Source organism: Polypterus senegalus, chromosome 2 (assembly GCF_016835505.1).
Source record: "Polypterus senegalus isolate Bchr_013 chromosome 2, ASM1683550v1, whole genome shotgun sequence".
Classification (NCBI taxonomy): Eukaryota; Metazoa; Chordata; class Cladistia; order Polypteriformes; family Polypteridae; genus Polypterus; species Polypterus senegalus.
Window position 1 is genome coordinate 267,550,186 of NC_053155.1, and position 23,478 is coordinate 267,573,663.

General features: G+C 35.2%; 1 protein-coding gene across 1 annotated transcript in view; it reads right to left on the reverse strand.

Moving 5' to 3' along the window:
• Positions 1 to 22,148, reverse strand: part of tmprss7 (transmembrane serine protease 7) — a 58,422-nt gene extending 36,274 nt beyond the window's left edge. The window contains exons 1-7 of the mRNA XM_039746329.1: positions 22,082 to 22,148; positions 11,759 to 11,966; positions 11,471 to 11,601; positions 10,694 to 10,761; positions 8,089 to 8,282; positions 5,559 to 5,594; positions 621 to 849 (exon numbers count right to left, since the gene is read on the reverse strand). Of these exons, the coding sequence (XP_039602263.1) occupies positions 621 to 849; positions 5,559 to 5,594; positions 8,089 to 8,282; positions 10,694 to 10,761; positions 11,471 to 11,601; positions 11,759 to 11,966; positions 22,082 to 22,135 (920 nt within the window). The 5' untranslated portion in view covers positions 22,136 to 22,148. The remainder of the gene's footprint in view (positions 1 to 620; positions 850 to 5,558; positions 5,595 to 8,088; positions 8,283 to 10,693; positions 10,762 to 11,470; positions 11,602 to 11,758; positions 11,967 to 22,081) is intronic.
• Positions 22,149 to 23,478: the final 1,330 nt, after the last annotated feature.

Below are 23,478 nucleotides of genomic sequence, written 5' to 3' on the forward strand. Positions count from 1 at the left end.
ACTGAGAAGAACAACATTTCATGCAGTGATTTATTTTTTTTTACAGTGTTGTGAGTAATACCATGATTACGTACATGTTTTTCAACAATTGCAATGGGGTGTATATAATCTTCCTGTGTGCGGCACTCCTGAAATGTGAAACATGATGACCAAAATCACAGAGGTCCATCCTAAGCCACGTGTTGTTATTGAATTCTAGATACATGAAGGGGTAGTTACTCCCAAAATGTTCAGAATGATGTGAAGCAGAAATCAAATGTGCAGTGGAAGTACTTACATAAATTGATTACATTGAAAAATAAGGATTGTACATGCTGCAATTATACAGTACAGGTAGCACATAGTATACTTAACAAGCTGATTAATTTTATATTGTAACTTTTTAACATATTGCATAGCGAGCACAATGACTCAGAAGGTTGTGTTCACCCTGTGTTTGACAAGCACCCTATCAAGTGCCTTTTACTCTTCATTCAAAAAACTCCTAGCCCAGATTGTTAAATTGAAATAAAATAAACACATTTTCAAGTGATTCCACAATTAAGTACTCAATATCATAACAAAATTCTAACTTTCAAAATATTGCCTAGTGAACATATGGTATGTAGAACAAAACATACTTATACAAAACTTTGCTTCTAATTGGCATTAGAGAGTCGTAGACAATTAAGGCATCTTCAACACAGTCATTTGCCTCAATGTCAATGGATTCGATGGAGAGGTGAATCAGGAAGCCTGGTAGAGCAAACAGTTTGATATGGCAATTTGTTTTTCCTGAGCTTGCAGTTGCAGACAGATAAATATTTACACCTTGTTGTTCTGCATACCAGTCATTTGAACATTTGAACTCTGATAAAACAAACAGACATATATATGTTTAGAGAGGGAGAGCATAATGTGCATTGAAAACAAAAATGATTACAAGTTGCTGCTATTTTACCATAAACATTCTATAACATACTAATTCAAAGTTTTAATAAAGAGGTCATTTTAAAAATCGTGATACTGTATTTAGGTTAATTCATTATTTTTTAAATAGCTAATAAAGCATATAATTATTATATTTATTTACTTTACTCACTTTCTACTCAAAAAACAGATCTCCAATTATGTTTGATTGACAAAATAGTAACTTTCTTATGTTGTCAAAAAGTATGTAATTTGAGATATTCATATTTGCAGCTTTATGAAGGTTATTTACTTTGTGCTGGTCCGAAGCTCGGATAAATGGGGAGGGATATGTCAGGAAGGACATCCGGTGTAAAATTTTGCTAAATCAATATGCGGACAACCCAGCCACAGGGGATCTGTAGCGAGAGGAGGGAGCAGGTTGAGGAGACCCTGGAGAGGTGGAGATATGCTCTAGAGAGGAGAGGAATGAAGGTCAGTAGGAACAAGACAGAATACATGTGTGTAAATGAGAGGGAGGTCAGTGGAATGGTGAGGATGCAGGGAGTAGAGTTGGCGAAGGTGGATAAGTTTAAATACTTGGGATCAACAGTACAGAGTAATGGGGATTGTGGAAGAGAAGTGAAAAAGAAAAGAGTATCAGGAGTAATTTGTGACAGACGGGTATCAGCAAGAGTGAAAGGGAAAGTCTACAGGATGGTAGTGAGACCAGCTATGTTATATGGGTTGGAGACGGCGGCACTGACCAAAAAGCAGGAGACAGAGCTGGAGGTGGAAGAGTTAAAGATGCTAAGATTTGCATTGGGTGTGACGAGTATGGATAGGATTAGAAATGAGGACATTAGAGGGTCAGGTCAGGTTGGACGTTTGGGAGACAAAGTCAGAGAGGCGAGATTACGTTGGTTTGGAGATGTGCAGAGGAGAGATGCTGAGTATATTGGGAGAAGGATGCTAAGAGTAGAGCTGCCAGGGAAGAGGAAAAGAGGAAGGCCTAAGAGGAGGTTTATGGATGTGGTGAGAGAGGACATGCAGGTGGTGGGTGTAACAGAACAAGATGCAGAGGACAGGAAGATATGGAAAAAGATGATCCGTTGTGGCAACCCCTAACGGGAGCAGCCAAAAGAAGAGGAAGAAGAAGAAGAAGATGAAGGTTATTTTCTCTGTGTGAGAACTTATATTTTTATGCATATTTTTTGGAGTATAGGAAGAAAACATGATAATAAAGAGTGGCAGCATTCCTCTGCTAGTCAATAGACTGGTCTATCAAGTGAGCAGTTTATATATTTTAGTAACTGCACAAAATACTTCTGACATTCATTGAACATTACTATCAGGCTGAAGTTGTCAGTACACCGTTTCCAAAGACATATCATGCCATAATCAAAACCATTTTAACATCTATGGTATCTTATTCTCTGAAAAAAAAAAGTTGTTAAGTTTATTAGTCAGATTTCAAAGTAATTTGATCAATGCTTGTGACAATGCTCAGTCTTCCTACTCTTATTGGTTTGACTGTTCTGCTACAAGATCTTAAAGATCAGGGCTTAAAAATCTCTCTGAATTACAAAGAAACCTAAATCAGCATATAGAGATGTTCCAGAGTTTCTCATTTCACTTTGTTGTATCTAGATTTGGACATCTTGCCATTATTTAAGGCAACATAAATTCTTGTCTATATTTAATTAATTATTCAGGAAAACATCTATGAGCTAATACTTAACTACAGCCAAAAATCAACACAATAATCCAAAACACACAGCAAGTTTGTTTCAAAATGGATGAAGGAAAAGATAATATCAGTTTTATAATGTTTTAGTCAAACTCCAGAGCAATACTTGTGGCAGGACCCAAAACAAGCAGTTCATGCTTTGCAAACCAGTCAATCTCACTGAAATGAAGCAGATCTACAGTATAAAAAGAAGTGGGCCAGAGTTCTTGCACATAGTCATAACAGACTATTTAATGAATACAGGAAATACCTAGCAGTAGTTCTTACTGTTATGTCTGACAAAAACAGTCCACGTCATAATGCACAGTTATTTTTCAATGAAATGTTTTATAATATGTACTACAATTAGTAAATTTTAAAAAGTAGGCAGCTTTTTGTGCTTTTTTGTCTAATACTGCTTGTATATAAAAAGATCTGATAAGATGTAAAAATAATCTAAAATGTTACAAGAAGCAAACAGGGAAGGAACATTTTTTCTGCATTGTATATAAAGTGAAATGATTCTACATGAGTTGCAGTGAAGACTTCTTCTTTTGGCTGCTCCCATTAGGGGTTGCCACAGTGGATCATCTTTTTCCATATATTCCTGTCCTCTGCATCTTGTTCTGTTATACCCATCACTTGCATGTCCTCTCTCACCACATCCATAAACCTTCTCTTAGGCCTTCCTCTTTTCCTCTTACTTAGCAGCTCCATCCTTAACATCTTCTATCTTCTCTATGCTTCTCTATCAACGCCCTCAGAGCAAACATTGCATCTGTGATGTTCTTTAATAGCATGAAACCATACTGCTGCTCACTAATCAGCTCTTCTTAACCGAGCTTCCACTACTCTTTCCCTTAACTTCATGTTGTGGCTCAACAATTTTATCCCTCTGTAGTTACTACAGCTCTGCACATCCCCTTATTCTTAAAAAACAGTACCAGTACACTTGTTCTCCACTCCTTAGGCATCCTCTCACTTTCCAAGTTTGCATTAAACAATCTGGTTAAAAACTCCACTACCATCTCTCCTAAACTCTTCCATGGTTCCATACATATGTCATGTGGACTAATGGCCTTTCCATTCTTCATCCTCTCATAGCTGTCTTTACTTCTTCCTTGCTTATCCACTGCACTTCTTTCTTCATTCATCAGCCTCTCAATGTACTCTTTCCAACTGCTCAACACACTCTCCTCACTTGTGAGTTTGTTTCCATCTTTACCCTTTATCACCCTAACCTGCTGCACATCTTTCCCAGCTCGGTCCCTCTGTCTAGCCAATTGGTACAGGTCCTTTTCTCCCTCCTTAGTGTCCAACCTTTCATACAACTCATCATATGCCTTTTCTTTAGCCTTCACCACCTCTCTCTTCACCTTACACCTTATCACTTTGTACTCTTCTTTCTGCATCTCTCTGACTACCCCACTTCCTCTTCGCCAACTTCTTCCTCTGTATACTCTGCTGTACTTCCCCATTCCTCCACCACATTTCTCTGTCCTCCTTAATCTGTCCAGATGTCACACTAAACATCCTTCTAGCTGTCTCCCTTACTACTTCTGCTGTAGTTTCCCAGTGATCTGGTAACTCTTCACTGCCACCCATTTCCTGTCTTACCATCTCTTTGAACTCCACCTTACAGTCTTCCTTTTTCAACTTCCAACATTTGATCCTTGCCTCTGCCCTTGCTCTCCTCCTCTTCTTGATATCCAATGTCATCCTACAGACCACCATCCTAGGCTGCCTAACAACACTTTCCTCTGCCACCACTTTGCAGTCTCCAGTCTCCTTCAGACTAACCCTCCTGCATAGGATATAATCTACCTGTGTACATCCTCCACTTCTGTATGTCACCCTGTGTTCCTCCCTCGTCTTAAAATAAGTATTCAGCACAGACATGTCCTTCCTTTTCACAACATCCACAATAATCTGACCTTCTTCATTCCTCTTCTTGACATCATACCTACCTCATCCCCTCTGTTCCCTTCACCAACATATCCATTGATATCCTTTCCAATCACCACTCTCTCTACCTTGGATACAGTCTCAGCCACTTCATCCAACTCAGTCTGGAAATCATCTTTCTCATCCATAGTAAACCCATCTTGTGGGGCATATGCATTCATCATCACACCTTCAATTTCCAGCTTCATATTCATCACTCTGTCTGACACTCCTTTCATCTCCAAAACACTCTTGATACTGTTCCTTCAGAATAACCCCTACCCGATTTCTTCTCACACCAGATTGTTCTCCATGCTAGAACAATTTGAAACTGCCTCCAATGCATCCGGTCTTACTCTCCTTCCATCTGGTCTCTTGCACGCACAATGTATCAAACTTCCTTCTATCCATCATATCAGCTAATCCTCTCCCTTTACCAGTCATACTGCCAACATTCAGTGTTCCTACCCTCACTTCCACTCTCTTTACCGTCCTCTTTTCCCCCTGTCTCCAGACACACCTTACCCCTCTTCTTCTTCTTCTTCTTCTTCAGACAACACTAAGTAGCCCAATTTCTGCCAGCACCCTGTTGGCTAACAGTACTGGTGAAGGCCATTGTTACCCGGGCCTGCCCATTCTTCTATAGAAATTTGTATTGTTTTCTGCATATTATACGCACCCCATGTGGCTGGGTTTGAGTTGCAGTAATATCTGATATTGAAATATCATTCTCTTAGTGTGACATTAAATGCACTGAGCTTCTTCTATATAATTTGCAAATTAGCATCAACTGACATGGAAGCCCACCAGTCAAGCCTTGTTTTTTCTGCATGGTGGAATTCTTTGCATTGACCTTGATCAAAGCAGATTACAAACACCATGTGATCACCTACATGCTTTTAAAACTACCAACTGAGAGCAAGAGCCCAAAATTATAAATCTAACTGGTAGCCTTAGCTTTAACACCTAAGCATGCTATATGTAAACTCTTTATTACCTGATCTGGTACCGATGTAATCTGATTTTGTTGCAACTGTTGAAAAAAAGAAAAACACAATTACCTATTCATCCACTTTCTGACCCAGTTGTACAATTAAGGTTATCAAATAGCTGAAGCCTAAATTGGGCAACTGAACATGGAACACCAGTTGGTTGGCTGTATACTGAAACACAAAACTGTAATAATACATTTAGTAAACTATATATATTATGTATCCTATGAAACAAATATACCAATGTACAAACAATATGTGAACAGACACAGAAAAATGGGTACTGAAAGCCTGTCTTTAGACAGGGCCGGTGTTTAGGGTGATGCAGCAAGGTAATCACATCAGGTCGCTGTACAATGAAGGCATTTTCTTGTAACAGTATTTTATTTAACATTAAGAAATAATAATGCTAATACAAAAATCAGAGTTAAGTGTGAACCTTAATAATTAAATATACATCCAATGCCTTATTTATATACTATTTTTAAAAACAGTGATGAATATTTACCTTATTAAATGTTTCACATTTCTCATAACACAGTTCTTGTCACACCAATAGTACCCAAGAATCAAAATAGCGTATGCACATTTTGAAGCTGCATATGAGTTGATGATATTTTTCAAATATTGTATTGTGTATATATCGATTGTACCGCTTTGTTCATTCTGTTCTGCTATTAAAAAGTGTTTTTCTCATATACAGTGTCTGTAAACATCTCTTAAATTTGTACTATGTGTGTTGAGTAAAAAGGACAGGCACCATTTAGCTTGCAATACAGAGATCAAAAATGCCAAGGTATATAGAATTGCTGCAAAAATGGCTTCATTGTTTAATGCACAAAACCTGTGTTTAGGCTATTAGTTGTTATGATAATAACACTGTAAATAGCATGTTTTAAAGCACTTGCATTTATTGTAGATATTACAGAAAATAATCATAAATCTACTATATTGTATTATATCCATTCTCTATTCTGAGAATCATTTTTATATACTATACGTTCACAGGGTATAAATATTTGAAAATGTTACAAGTTGTTAATTGGTTAATTTCTGATTGATATTTATTTATTTGTCTATCTATAAATTGATTGATTGTATTATTTGGCCTGTGAGTCTGTTTCTGCTGTTATATGCATCTAAATTTCCCAATGGGATTAATAAAATGTATGTAATCTAATTTGCAGTATTCACACAGTTCTAGTGTAATCTACTGTAAATTTGTATTAATAGCCTTTGTAATGGGTTGGGTTTTTCAGCTGCCTTTCAAAATAATTAATTGAGCCAGTTGATCTAGTAAATGTGAGAGCTCATTCCAAAGTATGGATGCAAAAGAACTAAGAGGTCTATTACTCATGGAGTATATTTGGTTTGTTGGCATGACAAGATTGTCACCTTGAGTGCATCTGAGTGGAACAGCTGGAATGTAGTGATGTAGAATGTTACTGATGAAAAGGTAGCTAAATCGTAATAGGTATATAGAGCCATTATTGTCATGTGTATGGAGTACAGTGAAATTCTTACTTACGTGTGTTAATCAACATACAATATATCGCCACTCTCTGCCACCATGATTATTGAGTATAACCGCCTTACTTCTAAACTTCAGTCTTCCTGACATGAAAAATCTCAGAACATTTTTGTGATAAACAGACAGAATAAGATAATTGATGGTTCTAAATCAGTTAGGTGCAGATGTAGTAAAACATGGCAACCAAGAGAGTACACTACAGACAGATAAAATATTAGAATAGCAGTAGGATATTGTTAAAATAAAGAAAGACAGAGAAGGCAGTCCAGATGTAAATGTTTCAAGTGTTAGCAAAATACACAAATGAACAGACACAGAATGAAGAAAAAGCCTTAATGTGGTAAAAATAACTTATAATAAAAATAATAAAAAAATGAGGCATTAAAAAAGATAATAAGTTTTATTACAGGAGATAAAAATGTGATAGTTATACCAGCAAGAGTGAAAGAATAAGCAGAATTTTTCTTTGTTGAAGTTTCAAGAAAATTGTGTCCCATCCAACACATATCTTCAGCCAGGAGATTGCTGATGAATAGCCTGTTTTGATATTAAAATTAATCTGACTATCTGTAGCACAAAAATGATAGCCAAGGCTAAATTTATAACAGTATGATCAAGCAAAAGCATATAGATAAATCTTTTACACATCCTGCAGAATAACAGCATTATCATAACTGTATACAGCCAAGCATTGTAATATTAAAAATTCCATAAATGTTCATTAATTTCTGAGCTGCTGTCTGAAAACCTTCATTTCTTACAGTGGAATTGAATTTTTGAAAATATCAGCAGTGGTCCAGTAATCTACTAGAGCAAAAAACACCACACATTGCCTTCTGGATTAGTTGAATATTGCTTTGTCCGAAAATACTTGTGTGACAGAAGAGCTATAAAAATTGCAAATAGCTTGAGATCAAGATTGAACAGACAATTTGTTTCTGCATCCAAAAGCAAAATTTATAAATGAATATATTCCCATATAAATTGAAACAGAATAAAGTTACCATTAACAACAATGGAGTCAAAGTCTACTGGGAGGTCATAAAGATAACCAACTGAAGTCCGATTAACAAGACTCATCTGAATGGAATCCTTTAAAATGACCCCCACGCAGTCCTCACATGCATATTGTTTCTTTGCTTTTGGGATCACAAAAATCATCCATATATAAACTAGAATTCCACCATTGTTGTTACTGCTATAATTAAGAGAAAAAAAAAATTATTGGAGATCCAATTTTCTTTAACCAAATGACAAAAATTACATTTTTAAATAAATCTTAAATAATACTTTACATTCATATTGTTGAATTCAATCAACCTTAGTTCTTAATGGGTTTCCGCATTTAACCATTTGACAAAATTTAATGATTCACAGACATTATGCTGTAAGACACTTGAGGTTTTATGAATGAACATAGGCCTATTGTGCATTCATCATGAAAGAAAAAAAAATTAGGATTTTAAGAATTAAAGCTTGAATACCTTCTATAAAAACAGCATTGCTAGAGGTATCCTGGGTTAAGAATCACAAAAAGACTGTTAGAGCTGTGGTTATTACCGTGGGGGCTTAGCCCAGATTGAGGTCAAGCAGTGGTCTTGGAGAAGCTCAATAAAGCATCTTAAATGGGCCAGTGCTATAACAGAAATACTCGTCTACAGTGATGATCAACACAGAGCTTAAATGTGCACCATAGTACATGTTAACTGATGTAAGGTATTTGCTCCGTGTCTGACTTTATGTATTATTGAATATTTTGAAAAATATAATGCCTCCTTGGAGTCAATAACTTATTTTTGTGAAGCAGGAAAACAAGCTTCTTATTGTTGTTAATGAGCCTTTTTACAATACTGTAGAGGAATTGTATTTAATGTTGTGACATTCATTGCCAGTCACAAGACTTGTGATGCTGTTTAAAACACTGCCACCAAGCTTTTGAATTCTTACTACAACTTAGAAAAGACTTGCCAAATCATAGTTTAGTTAAGGAAAGATGTTTTGTACATTTCTTTAGACTTTTTAAACTTCAGCTTATTCATACATTTTCTTGCCTCTAACCTTTGCTTTAACTTCTGACAATTCTGTACAAACTCTTCAAATTGCCTGATTCTTAACCTCTCAATATTCTGTCTATTTGGAGAAAAAATTTTCAATCTTGACTATAATAACAAGACAAAAGTTATTTATGGGTGTATTTTTGGGCTGGCATTAGGTTGCAGAATGAAACGACAGGCTTAAAGGTTTTCATGGCAGTATGTAAAAGTCATCTGTTAGTTTAATATTTCAACCATTAAAAGGCAGAAGGTGTGTTCAGCTACAGTATGCATGCAGCAGAGTGAACTAGCAAGCCTGCTGTTAAGTGAAAAGTGTCACTGCAGATAGCTCTTAAAAAGGTGTCACACTCCTTTCAGGCATTTGTTATGAGAAAGGGGTTTATAATGGGAAAGATATTAGCAACATTAGTGTGTTCCTTATCTTTGCCTAACATTCAGAAATTTGTAGATTCCGACCAACAATAAATGTTGAGCTTCAGAACACCAAAATGGCTCGGCCTTTTAAGAGAGCAAAAAGAGTCCCAAACAACCTTAAAAAATGCCCCCTTGGACCATCACAACCCAGCTAGTAACAGGGCAAATACAGGATCTTAATAAATAAAAAAGGTTATTATTAAAAATACCAGAAGGCACAAAGAAAGCTCTGTGGAGCACAAAAGGACTTGTCTGAAGCACTAAGTCAATCCAAAGCAAAGAAGTCCCATTACAGGTATTCAAAGAATGGTCAAAGAACAGAGTAAAAAGGCAAAAAAAGCTAAATAATGAAAAAGAACAAGCCAAGACACTAAAACTCACCAAACTCCCAGGCACAGATGAATGAACTGATAGTGTGGGATGAGCTCCACTTTTATAGGGCTGTGGGAAGTGTCTTGCTTTGATGGGCAGGTGGCCACACCCCTTGGGAACCACCCACAAAGCACATGACACGCAACAACATCTTACATGCGTCAACAATAAGGAATAACATAAATTATGAATAAAGATTAACATAAATAGAAGACTCAAAAATTAACAAAAAAAGAAAACAATTTGAACCCAAGCCATGGGGAAATAAATAAACAAGAAATGATCAAACAAAACAAAATAGAAGATTCAGTAAGGTCGCAAGAGCTTCAAAATGTTGCTTTTTAGCCAAGTTCTTACCAAAATAAAGTATTTAATATCTGTTTCAATTATTGTACACTACTAATAGTACACTAATAGTAATTGTACAAGTGACATTCAAAAAGTTTTTGTACTCTTTTTATTAAGAATTTCAGGAACAAATAACATCACTTTTCTATATAGTCACCTTTGTTTGCAATGAGTTTTCCCAGCGTCATACCGACTTTTTAATAACCAATTACCACGCCTCCCACCTTCACCGTTTCCAACAAAAATATAAAAGTGTGGACATTTTTTGAACATCCCTCGTACACTGTTTTAATAGTACATTATAACTAAACCTGACAGAAATACATTTTGTTACTAGAGAGCATAATACTATAACTGAAGATGAGGAATGTTTTAAAAAACGTTTATACATTTTGTCAGGTAAAGGTCCAATAGATTTTACCTTAAATCAGAGAGAACTGAATGCTTGTACATCTTGGAGACAGCAGATTTTCTGTAAACATTATTTACCTGCAATGTTAAACAAAATATTTTTATTTATTCTCTCCTTCCATGACAGAGTTGTTAATAACTTATAAATTAAAAATGGCTCAGCTCATTACAGAAATGAATTTTTGACTGAATTTTATATAATGTATAATTGAAATGCTTTTGTGTTTAAAGAATTAAACACTGAGCAACAATACTATTTGTTAACACCAACAACTTGTAGCTGAGGTGACTGCTACATTTAAAAGACCCATATCAACACGTTATGCAGCTTTTATTCTGTATAGCACCTTTTCATAGCAGGCACAATCACAAAACTGTTTGTTAAGTACATAACAAGATTACATTAGAAATTTAACATGCACTACACAGTAATGTATAGTACATAGTGGCTTACAATGTGAAATGTTGCTAAAGATTTGACTTTGTGTAGAAGAAATGGACTGAACTCTAACAACAGAGACCTGCCTTATGTGGCAGCAGAACAGTGGACGTGTGCCTCCTTTTTGGTCCATTAGTCTCACTCTCTCCATATTCGTCTTTCTCTTCTTTCCTGTCATCATTTCGGCACTGCACTACAGTACTTTTGCGTTTTCTGCAACAAACTGAACTGGATGTTGTCCTAATCTTACTTTAAGGAACTGAAACTTTTAAATCTTTTTTGTGGCTAGTGTTTCTTGAGACCTTACAAGTTGAACAAATAATAAAAAAAAAAGTCAGATTTTCTTACCACAACTTCAATGTTTTGTGACATGGATGCAAATTCTCTAGATTCTTTTTGCCTGTATTCGGGAATGAATTCAACATTGGCAATCCGAAACAGTGCTGCAAAGAACACCACACTGCTGTTTTCTGGTCGCACTACAAAAAATGTAAGATTCAGGTCAGGGTTTTTTTTTTTTTTTGATGGTAAAAAGAATCTGCTGAAATAAATTGAAACTATCTGCCTGATCAAAACATTAGAAAACAGTTTTATCAAAATCTGCAGGGCTAAAATGGTGATGTTGTGTCAACTTACAAACAAAATACCAAAGAAGGGTCCACATGGATATGACAAAGAAAACCACCAATACAATGGAAAGTGCAGCAACATTTTGAAAATTCCATGGGTTGAATTTCTTCCTGTATTTTTTCCTTGATTTTGTTTTTCGTTTTGGTCTTCTGTGGTTTAGTGGTTTTGCTAACTTTGAGTCAACCGTTGCTACTTCAACCGAAACATCAGACACCTAAAAGCATAATAGAAACCAAGCAGTGGGTAATTAATTTTACAATAAATTACTTTTGCCATTGATAGATAGATGTGGCTTTTACAGCAGCACAAGAAATATGCAAATATTGTAACAAACGACAACAATAACCTCCCGAAATAAAACACAAGGAGTACCGAAAAAAATTCATAGCCACAGACTTAAAATTTTGCATTTAATGTCAGAAAATGAAATTAAATTAATGGAAACATTTTATCAGGAAATTGTGCTCATTTCATGTGGCCACTAATATTTCCAATGTAAATCGAATGTAGTCATTGAATTTTAATTTTAGTTATTCTTAAATAACACTATTCATTGATGACAGTCTCAGAGCCTTTATACAAAATTACATCAGTAGAATAGTACACATCTACGTGACTTTTAAATCCATTAGCAAAATATCCTTTCATTCATTATAGAACCCTCTTAATCCAGTTCAGGGTCACAGAGGTTAGAGCCTTTTATACCAAAGGGCACAAGGAAAGATCCAAACTGTGGAGAAGGTAGCAATCAGTCATACTGGGACAGTGCTGTATGTTTCTGTGCCGGGGGACAAGCTACTTTGTAGTTGTTCCCTAAAATATAATTTCAATAAAATTTGAAGTGAATTGAATGTTGTAAAATTTCTAATGTGGGACCTGGGAGAAAAACTACATTTGTTGAAAAAAAAAAAAAACCAACATGGCTACAAGGACAATCTGTGAACTCCACAGAATTTGGAACAGGTCTGCCTGGAGTGTGAGGCAGTAGTGCTAGTGGCCATTTTCCTCACTTTTCACATCATAATCTATCTGAACAGTTTCAGTCTAGCTTCTGCTCAGGTCGCAGAACAGAAACAGACTGAACCTGTATTCTCTGTTACCTTCTGATATCCCCAATTAGACGAGATACAGCAATTATTTATGGTTAGATTTTGGGACTGTTCTTAATAACAATGTTGGGTTTTCACTCATTTTCCTAACATGGTCTTGCTGATCTTGAATTGAGAAAAGCAGGTTCAGGCAAATAATTGTTGGAAAGTGGAACTAAAGTTGCAAGGCTACCTTTTTCAAAACCCTGGCAAAAAAATGTAAATTTGAAATTGGTCTATAATTTAGCAGTATTCTGAAGTTACTACAACAACAACATTTATTTATATAGAACATTTTCATACAAAAAATGTAGCTCAATGTGCTTTACATAATGAAGAATAGAAAAATAAAAGACAGTAAGAAAATAAAATAAGTCAACATTAATTAACATAGAATAAGAGTAAGGTCTGATGGCCAGGGAGGACAGAAAAAACAAAAAAAAAACTCCAGACGGCTGGAGAAAAAAGTAAAATCTGCAAGGATTCCAGACCATGAGACCGCCCAGTCCCCTCTAGTACTAGCATTGGATCTAAATCTCATTTCTTCAATAAAATTGGTCACATTTTTTAAAGTATTAAAGTATCTGAAGCATTAATTGTTAGTAAAAATGTAATAATATGATTAGAAACAAATGCTGTAACTATAGTCCTATCAAACATATGCACACCCCCACACTAAGACAGTAAATAGACTGGACAATTAACTTAAAACATACATCTTGAGAAAGCGAGAGTAAATCTGGGTGCCTTTTAGAAAAAACCCATGTACCCAAGGAGAGACCTTGCAAACTCCATTAGGAGTTAAAAACGTCCACCAAGATTGTAACCTATTCCCCTGGGGATGTGACCCAAAAGCACTAACACACTTCACCACTATAATGGTATAAGTCAAACCATGAACACACTAAATAATAGACATTTTGTAGAAAGTGGTGTAAATACCACTCTGATATGGATTTTGAACCTTTGTCTGCCAGTTGAGGAAGATCACCTACTTGCTTTCTCAGAACTCTCTTCGCTTCCTTCATGCCCCTTCAAGCCTTACCTTCTAATTTTTTTAAACAAAAAAAATTCTTCATAATATTACTATACTGGAGCAAAAAGGACAAGATTATCTTTTGTTTCCCTGGATAAGAAAACAAGAAACAAAAACTTCTATGCTTAGGAGTGAAGGAAACAATTAAAAGTCCTGAATCTTAAAAAGCGAGTGAACCAAAATAAAGACAAAGAAAAAAAATGATCTGGTAGTAAAATTACATTCTGATTTAGAAACAGAGTGTGGTATAAATGGAACAATTGGAAGAAGGTATCAGGAGTATTGTGTGATTGAAGAATTAAGAAGAAGGTTAAAGGTAAGATTTTTATGACAGTCATGAGACCAGCAATTATGTATGGAGTTGTGACATGGGCAGTAAAGGGAGTGCAGAAGAAGAAGAAGTTAGATGTGGCAGAAATTAGAATATTGACAATGAGACAATCAGAGTTACAACAAAAGTGGAAGTACAGATATCTAAGAAAATGTGGAAAGTAGGTTGAAATGATATGGACATATGATAAGGACAGGCAATTAATATGTGGGCATGGAATGGGAATGGAAGTACAATGGAAGAGAAAGAGAGGGAGGCCAAAGGAGAGATGGATGGATAAAGTTAAAGAAGATCTGAAGGAAAAGGGCTTGACTGGCAAGGAGGCCAGAGCCATTTAGAGAAGGTTGATCAAGCACATCGACCCCACACAGATGAGGAAAAAGATGAAGAGGAAGAAGAGGAAGCTTCAGGGAAGGAGCTTGACAAGCCTGCAATTACAGAGTAAGCTTGGATGGATGCATTATTGTTCTGAATGCGGTTGAGCTTGTACTGTTACAATCCGTTTAATAAAAACCGACATTAGTGTCATTTGTACTTAACATAAAATCTGAAACATTTCCTTTAGAAATAAAAAAGTCACAATTGTTAAAATCTTATAATAAACTAGCTGTGCTTTGCCTGGCAAAAATGAGACTGATGAAAGGCAGTAAAACAAAATGGCTTTTATTCATCCAAACACCAGGATTGAAGTTGTGCCCACTTGTGCAGATTCGGTGTCTTTACTGCTTCCATTCCAGCTCCTACTTTCTCATATCACTTGCCATAAACCATACACCCTTTTTGCTCCAGTTACCCACAGACAAGACATATAATGCTGTCTTGTAACTGATGCACACAGAAAGGAGAGCTACAGGATCCACTGGATTTGTTTGATCAGAATCCATGAATACTCGGTGGGCAGGTTCTGTTCTGGTTGCATACTGCAGCTGTTTGTCTGGGCCCACACATCTATCATTTTGGCCAGTGCTGATCCTTTTAGGAGTTTATGGCGCTTTACCACCTACAGAAAGTTCAACAACCCTTGCCTAAGTCTTTATAATTTTATGCCAAGTGGGAACTGATTGTTAAATTACCTTACACAATTTTGATACTTTACAGACATACAGTATATTTAGAAACTATAGCAAAAAACAACATACAGATAAATGAAATGCATAAACCTTTTAAAAATTGCTTAATAATGCATTGTGTATTTATGCACTGATTGACTGGGTACTGAACAGGCAAACATATTTAATAAAAAGCAAGAAATTGAATCTGATTAAGTAAATAGAATCAAAATTAACTTAAACTTTTGTATTAAAAGCTTCAAGGCCTAAGATATCCTCGTTTTAGTGTAATGACAGTTCCTTCATGTAATATAACTCCTTCTTTATACAAATGGCTTCCTTATGTAAAGGTACAAATAATATCGGAGTCTGATTTATGCTTGTATGAAATTTAGAGATGCATTGATGGATGGAAGAAAGGCTTGTTGTCATTTGAATTTATTTTCCTATCTAAAGTATTTTACTGTTCATGGAAAGTCTTTTGTGTCCCATCCAGGCCTGGTCACTCCTTCATGTAATTGTTGCTGGGTTACGTTTTCGATCCTCATAACCAGGAGAAAGCACATTTATAAACCTGTTGGACAATTAAATTCATTTTGTTAAGTCACAAGGAGGGAGCCACCTAGGAATGTTCACAACCAAGTATTGATAAAAACAATCCCTTTATTAACTACTGTCACACATGCATTTGGGAGTCAACCAAAGGGACCAGGAAACGCCAATTCCAAGCCAGGCCTGGGGGAAGTGGGGTGCACTAAACCTCTCTCTTTTCTCTCTGCAGATCAAACACAAGAAATCCTTCTTGTCCCAGCCCCCAGGACGTCACCTCCTGCGAACCACCTATAAAAACCTGTCATCCTCCATACTTTGCTCTGTTTTGGACTCTAACCTGTACACATTGTACTCTACTTTAAAGCCTTCTGCAGCCAGGGAAACTATATGTGTGGCGGCCCCAAACCTTCATTGTGTGTCCGACTGTTTCTTTCACACTGCATATTCAACTCTAGATAATTTAATAATAATGTAATTTTTAAGCTAAAGCTAATGGATATCAAGTTTAAAACAATCTCCTAAGAAGTAAACAAACGTTATAAATATTTTCAACCTATTTTTACAATACTGTTATGAATCACAGATATGCTTATTGTTTAAAATTACTCAGATACTTGTGCAGGAAAATATAGCCAACAACTGATCCATTAGCACTTTTTTAACCTTGAAAATGGGAATATGAAGCATTGAAATCAACATTGAATCCTTTTAAAGTAAGAAAAAAACATTTGGTATTGGAAGGTAGAACTTATTACATGACCTTAGTGAATTTATATTCAAGTGTTAGACATGGAAAGTTATCAGATAGTGAGCAAAAAATTTGAATTATTTTAAATATATTGATTTGAAAACAGCTAAATAACTAAGTCATCAGAACAAATGAGTAAAACTAAATTTGAGATCCAAAACTTGATTCTTTTTTAGTATTAATCCAGATTAAAACCAATAAAACTGCATTCAAAAGATCTTACTTCAGGAATCTCTTTCTCTAAATCACTAGAATTCCACCTTTACTTATAGCAAAAAAAGTCTGTATGAAGACTCACTTGTCATTATACTCAAAATTGCCTCCATTGTGTCCCAGGCTGATTTGCAGGGTACAGAAATAGCAAAAAACATCATCTGTACCTGACCCTTCGAATCCAAACCATATTAATAAATAATGAAAAACATGGCTCTAATGAGTTTTCAGATTATTGTTCAAAAAACATGTAAACTTGGCAAATGTACACTCACTAACAAGGTATACGACATATGGTAACACATAAGCCTTCATTCATACTGTCCTAACAAACAAATACTATACGATTAGATCTGAGTTCATCTACTAGTTCATCTACTTTTTCCTCCATACTAACAGATTGTGGTTTTGGTGAGCGCCCTCTTCTACGCAGTGGTGTACTGGGGAGGCAGCATAAAGAAGAGCGATGCCTCACTCCTGGACAAACTGGTGAGGAAGGCAGGCTCTATTGTAGACACGGAGCTGGACAGTTTGACATCTGTGGCAGAATGATGGGCACTGAGCAGGTTCCTGTCAATCATGGAGAATCCACTGCATCCACTGAACATTATCATCTCCAGACAGAGGAGCAGCTTCAGCAACAGACTGCTGTCACTGTCCTGCTCCACTTACAGACTGAGGAGATCGTTCCTCCCCCACACTATGCAACTCAGTATGCTGCTGCTGGAGTATGTGAATTTCCCCTTTGGAATTAATAAAGTATCTATCTATCTATCTATCTATCTATCTATCTATCTATCTATCTATCTATCTATCTATCTATCTATCTATCTATCTATCTATCTATCTATCTATCTATCTTTATCTGGTACTGTATATGCATACAGTTGGCTTATATCTCATCATGAAGGCACCTTTTGACTAAGAGGATAAGAACACTTGCTTAGAAATGACATTGTTTCAATAAACATGCTTTCTAATTCAGGTTCACTCGTGACAAACAAACAGGCACATCACCACAAGTCAGTATCTACAATTTATTTTGTAATTCATTCAAGACTAGTTCTATAGTGAAATGAGGTATCTTCCTTATCCCCATTTCATATTCTGTCATATCAATGGTAAGTTGATTCATTACTGCATGCATAGATTCAGCTCCATACTGTTATGATCTGCCCTGGTTTAAGTTTATTTTTTTGCTTAATAAGTTTTTCTACTGTTTAAAACTAATATTGTATATTGTTTTATTAATTCTGTTTTTGGTTTGATTTTGTCTATGTCGTATTAAATTATATTATTAATATGTTGTTTAATGTTGCTGCTGTGTTTCATGTTAAGTATATGTTTTTTGTTACGCACTCTGCCTCCCATTTGTGGAGCCCAAGGAGCCCAGCTAAAGAGGTAGCGAAAGTACCAATCCCAGGAGTACTAAAGCCAGAGTGTTATTTTTCATGACACCATTTTGTCTTTGTCTCGAACGCATCATTTTGTAGATCCCTTGCTGGGGGTGTGTTCTCATTGGTTGGGATCCTAATCTTATTAGGTCAAAAGTTTAAAGGTCAGCTTGAGCAGGCATTTTTTTTTAATTTAGTATAAGCTTGTGTTGCAGCTGGAATAGATGTTTGTGAGACCAATAGGGTGCGCTTACCTTGTGGTCTGAATGTGGATTTCAATGTCCCTGTGCAGTGACGGGGACATTGTGCTGTAAAAATGGTCCCATGCTTCAGATGAGTCATAAAGCCAAGGTCCTGACTTTCTCTGGTCATAAAAGATCCCATAGCATTCTTCGTAAATAGTAGGCTTTATCCCAATGTCCTGGCTAAATTGGCCTCCATGCCCTAGTCATTATGGCCCCCTAATCATTCCCTGTCTCTAAGTGGCTAACTATCTCTCACCACTTCACCACCTAATAGCTTATGTGTGGTGAGTGTACTGGCGCAAAAATGCCTGCTGTCGCATCATCCAGGTGGATGCTACACATTAGTTGTGGCACCCCACTCATTATGAAAAATGAGTGAGAAAAGTGCTATATAAATGTAAAGAATTATTTTTATTATTATTATCTGATTCACTCTGGTTTTTGACTCTGAATTTTTGATCACATTTTGGCTCTGTTGAAAGATCTCTTTGTTACCCAGTTTTTGCTTTGTTCTTTTTGACGTTGATTCCTGGGTTTAGTTTTGGTTCTCACTAAAAATTGCCTCAATCGCCTTTTGTCAAAGTTGTCATAAGTTTTGCCCTTTGGCCCCCTCTCATTTAAAACACTATCTCCATTCATTCTTTCAATACCTTTTGCATTAATTGTGGTTAGTTCTTGATTCTTCCTCCATTTTTCTTATACTACTGTAAATTGGATTTACTGGTTTAGTCCCTTGAGTTTTGGATAAGGCCTTTTTTGACAAATAAATTATTTGATTATAAAGTACTTTGTTTTGTTTTTTGGATTTAAGGTTGCTCATTTTTCCTCCTCTTTATATTTTGTGACCTTCTTTAAACGTTTAACTGTCTCAGCTCACTGTTTTGTGCTTCGTTTGACAGGAGTTCATAACACATACTCATTTTTTAATGTTAGTTATGCTTGTATTACCTTCTGTTGGACAAGAATCAGGACTGGACCAGTGCACTCCATAATAATGAAACAGTTCCAAACACAACTGACCTACACAAGATCACCAAAATTAATAACATTGACCAACCAACTGATTAACTCCTACATTGGCCAACCACCTGCACATTCAGTTGCTATGAATAAATCTAGAAGCAGAAACTTAAATTTATATGCATCGACCAAGCCAGTGCCATTATTAGAAACACGGACAGAGTATGAAAACAGTGTGTAGCTTTAGTGTGGGTACTGTATAAAACTCAAGTGAACAGTTTCTTAAAACAGCCCTAACACATGAACTGTAGAGACTTCTTGCACAGCCCGTAGATAGGCTTTTCATATGAAATTTATATGAATAACTTCAAACAATTCCCCTTCATAAAATGACCCAATCATAATATCTTTAGAGGTCAGTCCTCCTTGCTGTTCTTCCGTGGATCCCAACAGTGATATGATACACTTGCATATACAGCATTTTACATTTGTCCAGTGCTTTTAAAGCTGGATGAGACCTGCTGCATCTCAATCTACTTAACATGTGGCTGTAACAAATGGAAGAAGATCTGGATCAGCCAGTTAACATTCAAGGGCCTTTAACACCACAACATTTTACTCTGAAAGCTACAATGAACACAGTTAGTTAAAAGCAGCACCAAGTGACTGACTTTTTTTTTAACATTACGGTTAATGTTCAGTGTTTCTTTTAATGTGTTAAATTTTCAAGTAAAGCAGTAACTGACCTTGAAAATCTAAAACAAGCAATTTACTCAGCAGTTTATCAGCGGTATTTGGTGTACAAAAGTAAGAAAAGAGTATGTTGTGAAGCAGCATGGTGGGGCAAAAAGGCACAGACCACAGTAAATGCTACTGAGCCATCTTGTTGTCATGTGATGTGCCTCATCATCAGATGATATGAAAATGGGATGCTAGCCTCTCTAAGAGCGCTTGCTTGACAACAGTGTGATGCACAATTGATATGTATGGTGATGTATAGGAGGGCCAACGTAACTTTATGTAGATTAACTGTAATCTAAGCAGACTCTTTACAGATACTGAGTTTTGAGTTTCTGTGCATTTGAATAATTCATGTGGTGTCATTTCATCTCATTAGGTGAGTGACCCCAACATAAAACACAATCTCATTATTTGAAAAAAGGCCAAGAAGAGCCTAGCATTTTGCCTTTGTATGCATTTACTTTAATATTTCTCTTTTTTTATTTATTTTACCCAATATATTTAAGCTATTTTCAAATAAGATTACTTATATTATGATTATAAATGAAAGTGATAATACTTTATAATCCCTCAAATTGAAGATAAATAAAAATACATATTATTAAATTAAGAATTAAATTGTATTTGCTTGCTATTTAATTCTTAATTTATACTGACTTTAAAGAACTAACCCTTGCCCTATTAGTTTTACATTTATAGTAATGTCTGTGTTTCTTGTGTGTTGAAAGTGTAAAAGATATTGCACAGTATACTGTACGTTTATAACCCCACTGATAAATAATGAGATCACTTCAGTTATCCACACTCTCTTCACAGCATCATTTTAGAAATCTGAAAGTAGCATTTTTAGTTCTGATCCCTGAGCAATGGCATAATTTGAAATCAACTGTCAAAATGAAGACAAAACTGTCAAAACAAAACTATCAAAAACAAAAGCAAAAAACAAAGCTCTGAAATTTTGATTAAAACGCAATTATGCTAAGTACAAGTCCACACGTAATGAAAAATCATAACGGGTGAAAGGACGTTTGTGGGAAAAGCTCAAGAGAGCATAAACTAGACTTTAGTGATTTCACTGATGCAGTTCATTAATGTGAAATATTTATTTATCACAAGTACTTTATTTCTTTTACGCCTGAATTAAATATATTTACTGTTTATTTTGAAATGTGCCCTTGCCAGCTGCTGTATAAAAAATGTTTTTTGATGGTGTATTCTGCGAATAGTGCTGCATAACATTTTTAAAATATTAATTGGTAAATTTAACATAATTTTTTTTTACGAAATATTAATCTCATTGTATCACTACATTTACAATTTAATTGTTACAATTTTCAATGATCAATTGAAATTTTTTAACCTATCTCATACTTGCTGGCATTATATATACTTACATTTTTTGCTTTTCTAAATTTTATGAGACGGAAATTATTTATTTGGTGTTTTATGTGTCACTACAATTAATATATTGAAAAAACTTGAACATTTTTTCCTTTGTTGTACAGACATAGATATTAAAATATACTATAAACTGATGGTATTTATGAATATTTTGTTTATGTAGAAGGGTGAAAGATCTATCTATCTATTATATAGTGTATTCTATCTATCTATTATATATTTCATTTCCTATCTATCTATCTATCTATCTATCTATCTATCTATCTATCTATCAGACATCCGATAAGTTTAGTAGGCATTGTTATAATATCTATTTAGATATACATTAAAGGTGCTATATAAGACAGACAGACAAATTAGATAGATAGATAGATAGATAGATAGATAGATAGATAGATAGATAGATAGATAGATAGATAGATAGATAGATAGATAGATAGATAGATAGATAGATAGATAGATGCCATGGTTTAACTCACTTTACTAGTCTGGTTTGCTGGTAACTTTAAAAATCAAAGACTGGAGTAGTTAAGGAGGTACCATATGTCAAGATAAACCTGTAGCTACTTACACTTAACTTATCTTCATTTCTGATGTCTTGTTTGCCAACTTGGATTTCAACCATCCTGAAACCACCAAACGTCCAAAGAAAGTGATATCTTTTGATCTACTTGTGCATTTTAGTAATCTGTGTAATCAAATTTAATAAATGCTAGCATTAGAGACCAATTATTCCATCTCCTGCTCAGAGTACAGAGCTTCCTCAGAAGTTTTAATCTGCCGAAAGACATTGCCAGTCAAGCTAGCCAGAGGCTGTATCAATTTCAAAAAGCAGGAACCACCTGTAACTTCATCTGCCAGGTTAGCTGATAAGTATCAACAAATATGCCACGGTCCATAGTCTCACAGGTAAGAAAATAAATGAAATTAGTGTTCATTGATTAGTGACACGCCTATGCTGGTAGCTTACATTAATGAAGAACTTTCTAAGGCCTGCAACATTGAAGCACATTTTAGTCAATTCACTTAAGATAGCCAGCTTTCCACTTATGTTGTCATAGTTACACATTATTGATGCATTAAGAGCTGCTGTCCCTCTTGCTACAAAAAAACACTTTCAAATATTTTGGTTATTTATTACAGATAATTTACTTAAAATAAATTAGCTAAAAATAGAATAAAAGTAAAAGCAGAACAGTTATGTTGTGGGATGTGGTCTTGCAGAAAGCAAACCAAATACAATAGTCAATATCCTGCTTAGACTTGCATAAATTGAAAAAAAATCTTAATTTTCAACTTTACCTTTTATAGACAGGCCCTTTAAAATCACACAAGACTACAATACAAAGCCACATTAGATATACTTCAAAGTAATTAAAAATCAAGTCAGTTTGCAAGGATTTCATTGAGATAAACAGAACTAATTTATTTATAGAATTTAATTAGTTTGTATTTGCTGATACTCATCTCTTTGCTGTTATATATTAACTTTTAAGCACCAGCAAAATATCATGTTCGTTATTTGTATTGTTTTGGGTCACTTAGCTAGTGAGCTTTTTTAATTTCGCACTTCTCCAATAATGACCCTATAAATCTATACATACCTCAGGTACCAACATAATTTTATTACATTTAAGCACTTAATGTATTTAATTGAATCCTTGTTTATTTAACTGTACTGTATGTATGTACTATATTTAGTTTGTATTCAAATTAATGCACAGCTATCTTTTGATATTCTGGGCGTTCCTTCAACACAGCAGAATCTTAGGAAGTCTTAGGAAAGAAGAATGTTATATAACTATGTATCACTGCCATTTCCAGTACTATTTTGAAGTCAAGCATATACATTAATGAACAAAGAAAAGAAATCTAAATCTCACGTTTTATGAGAAAACAGTCTGGCAACAGAGGCAAACAGATTGATGTGAGTAACCACAAGGTGGCAGATTTGGCCTCTGTCATGTA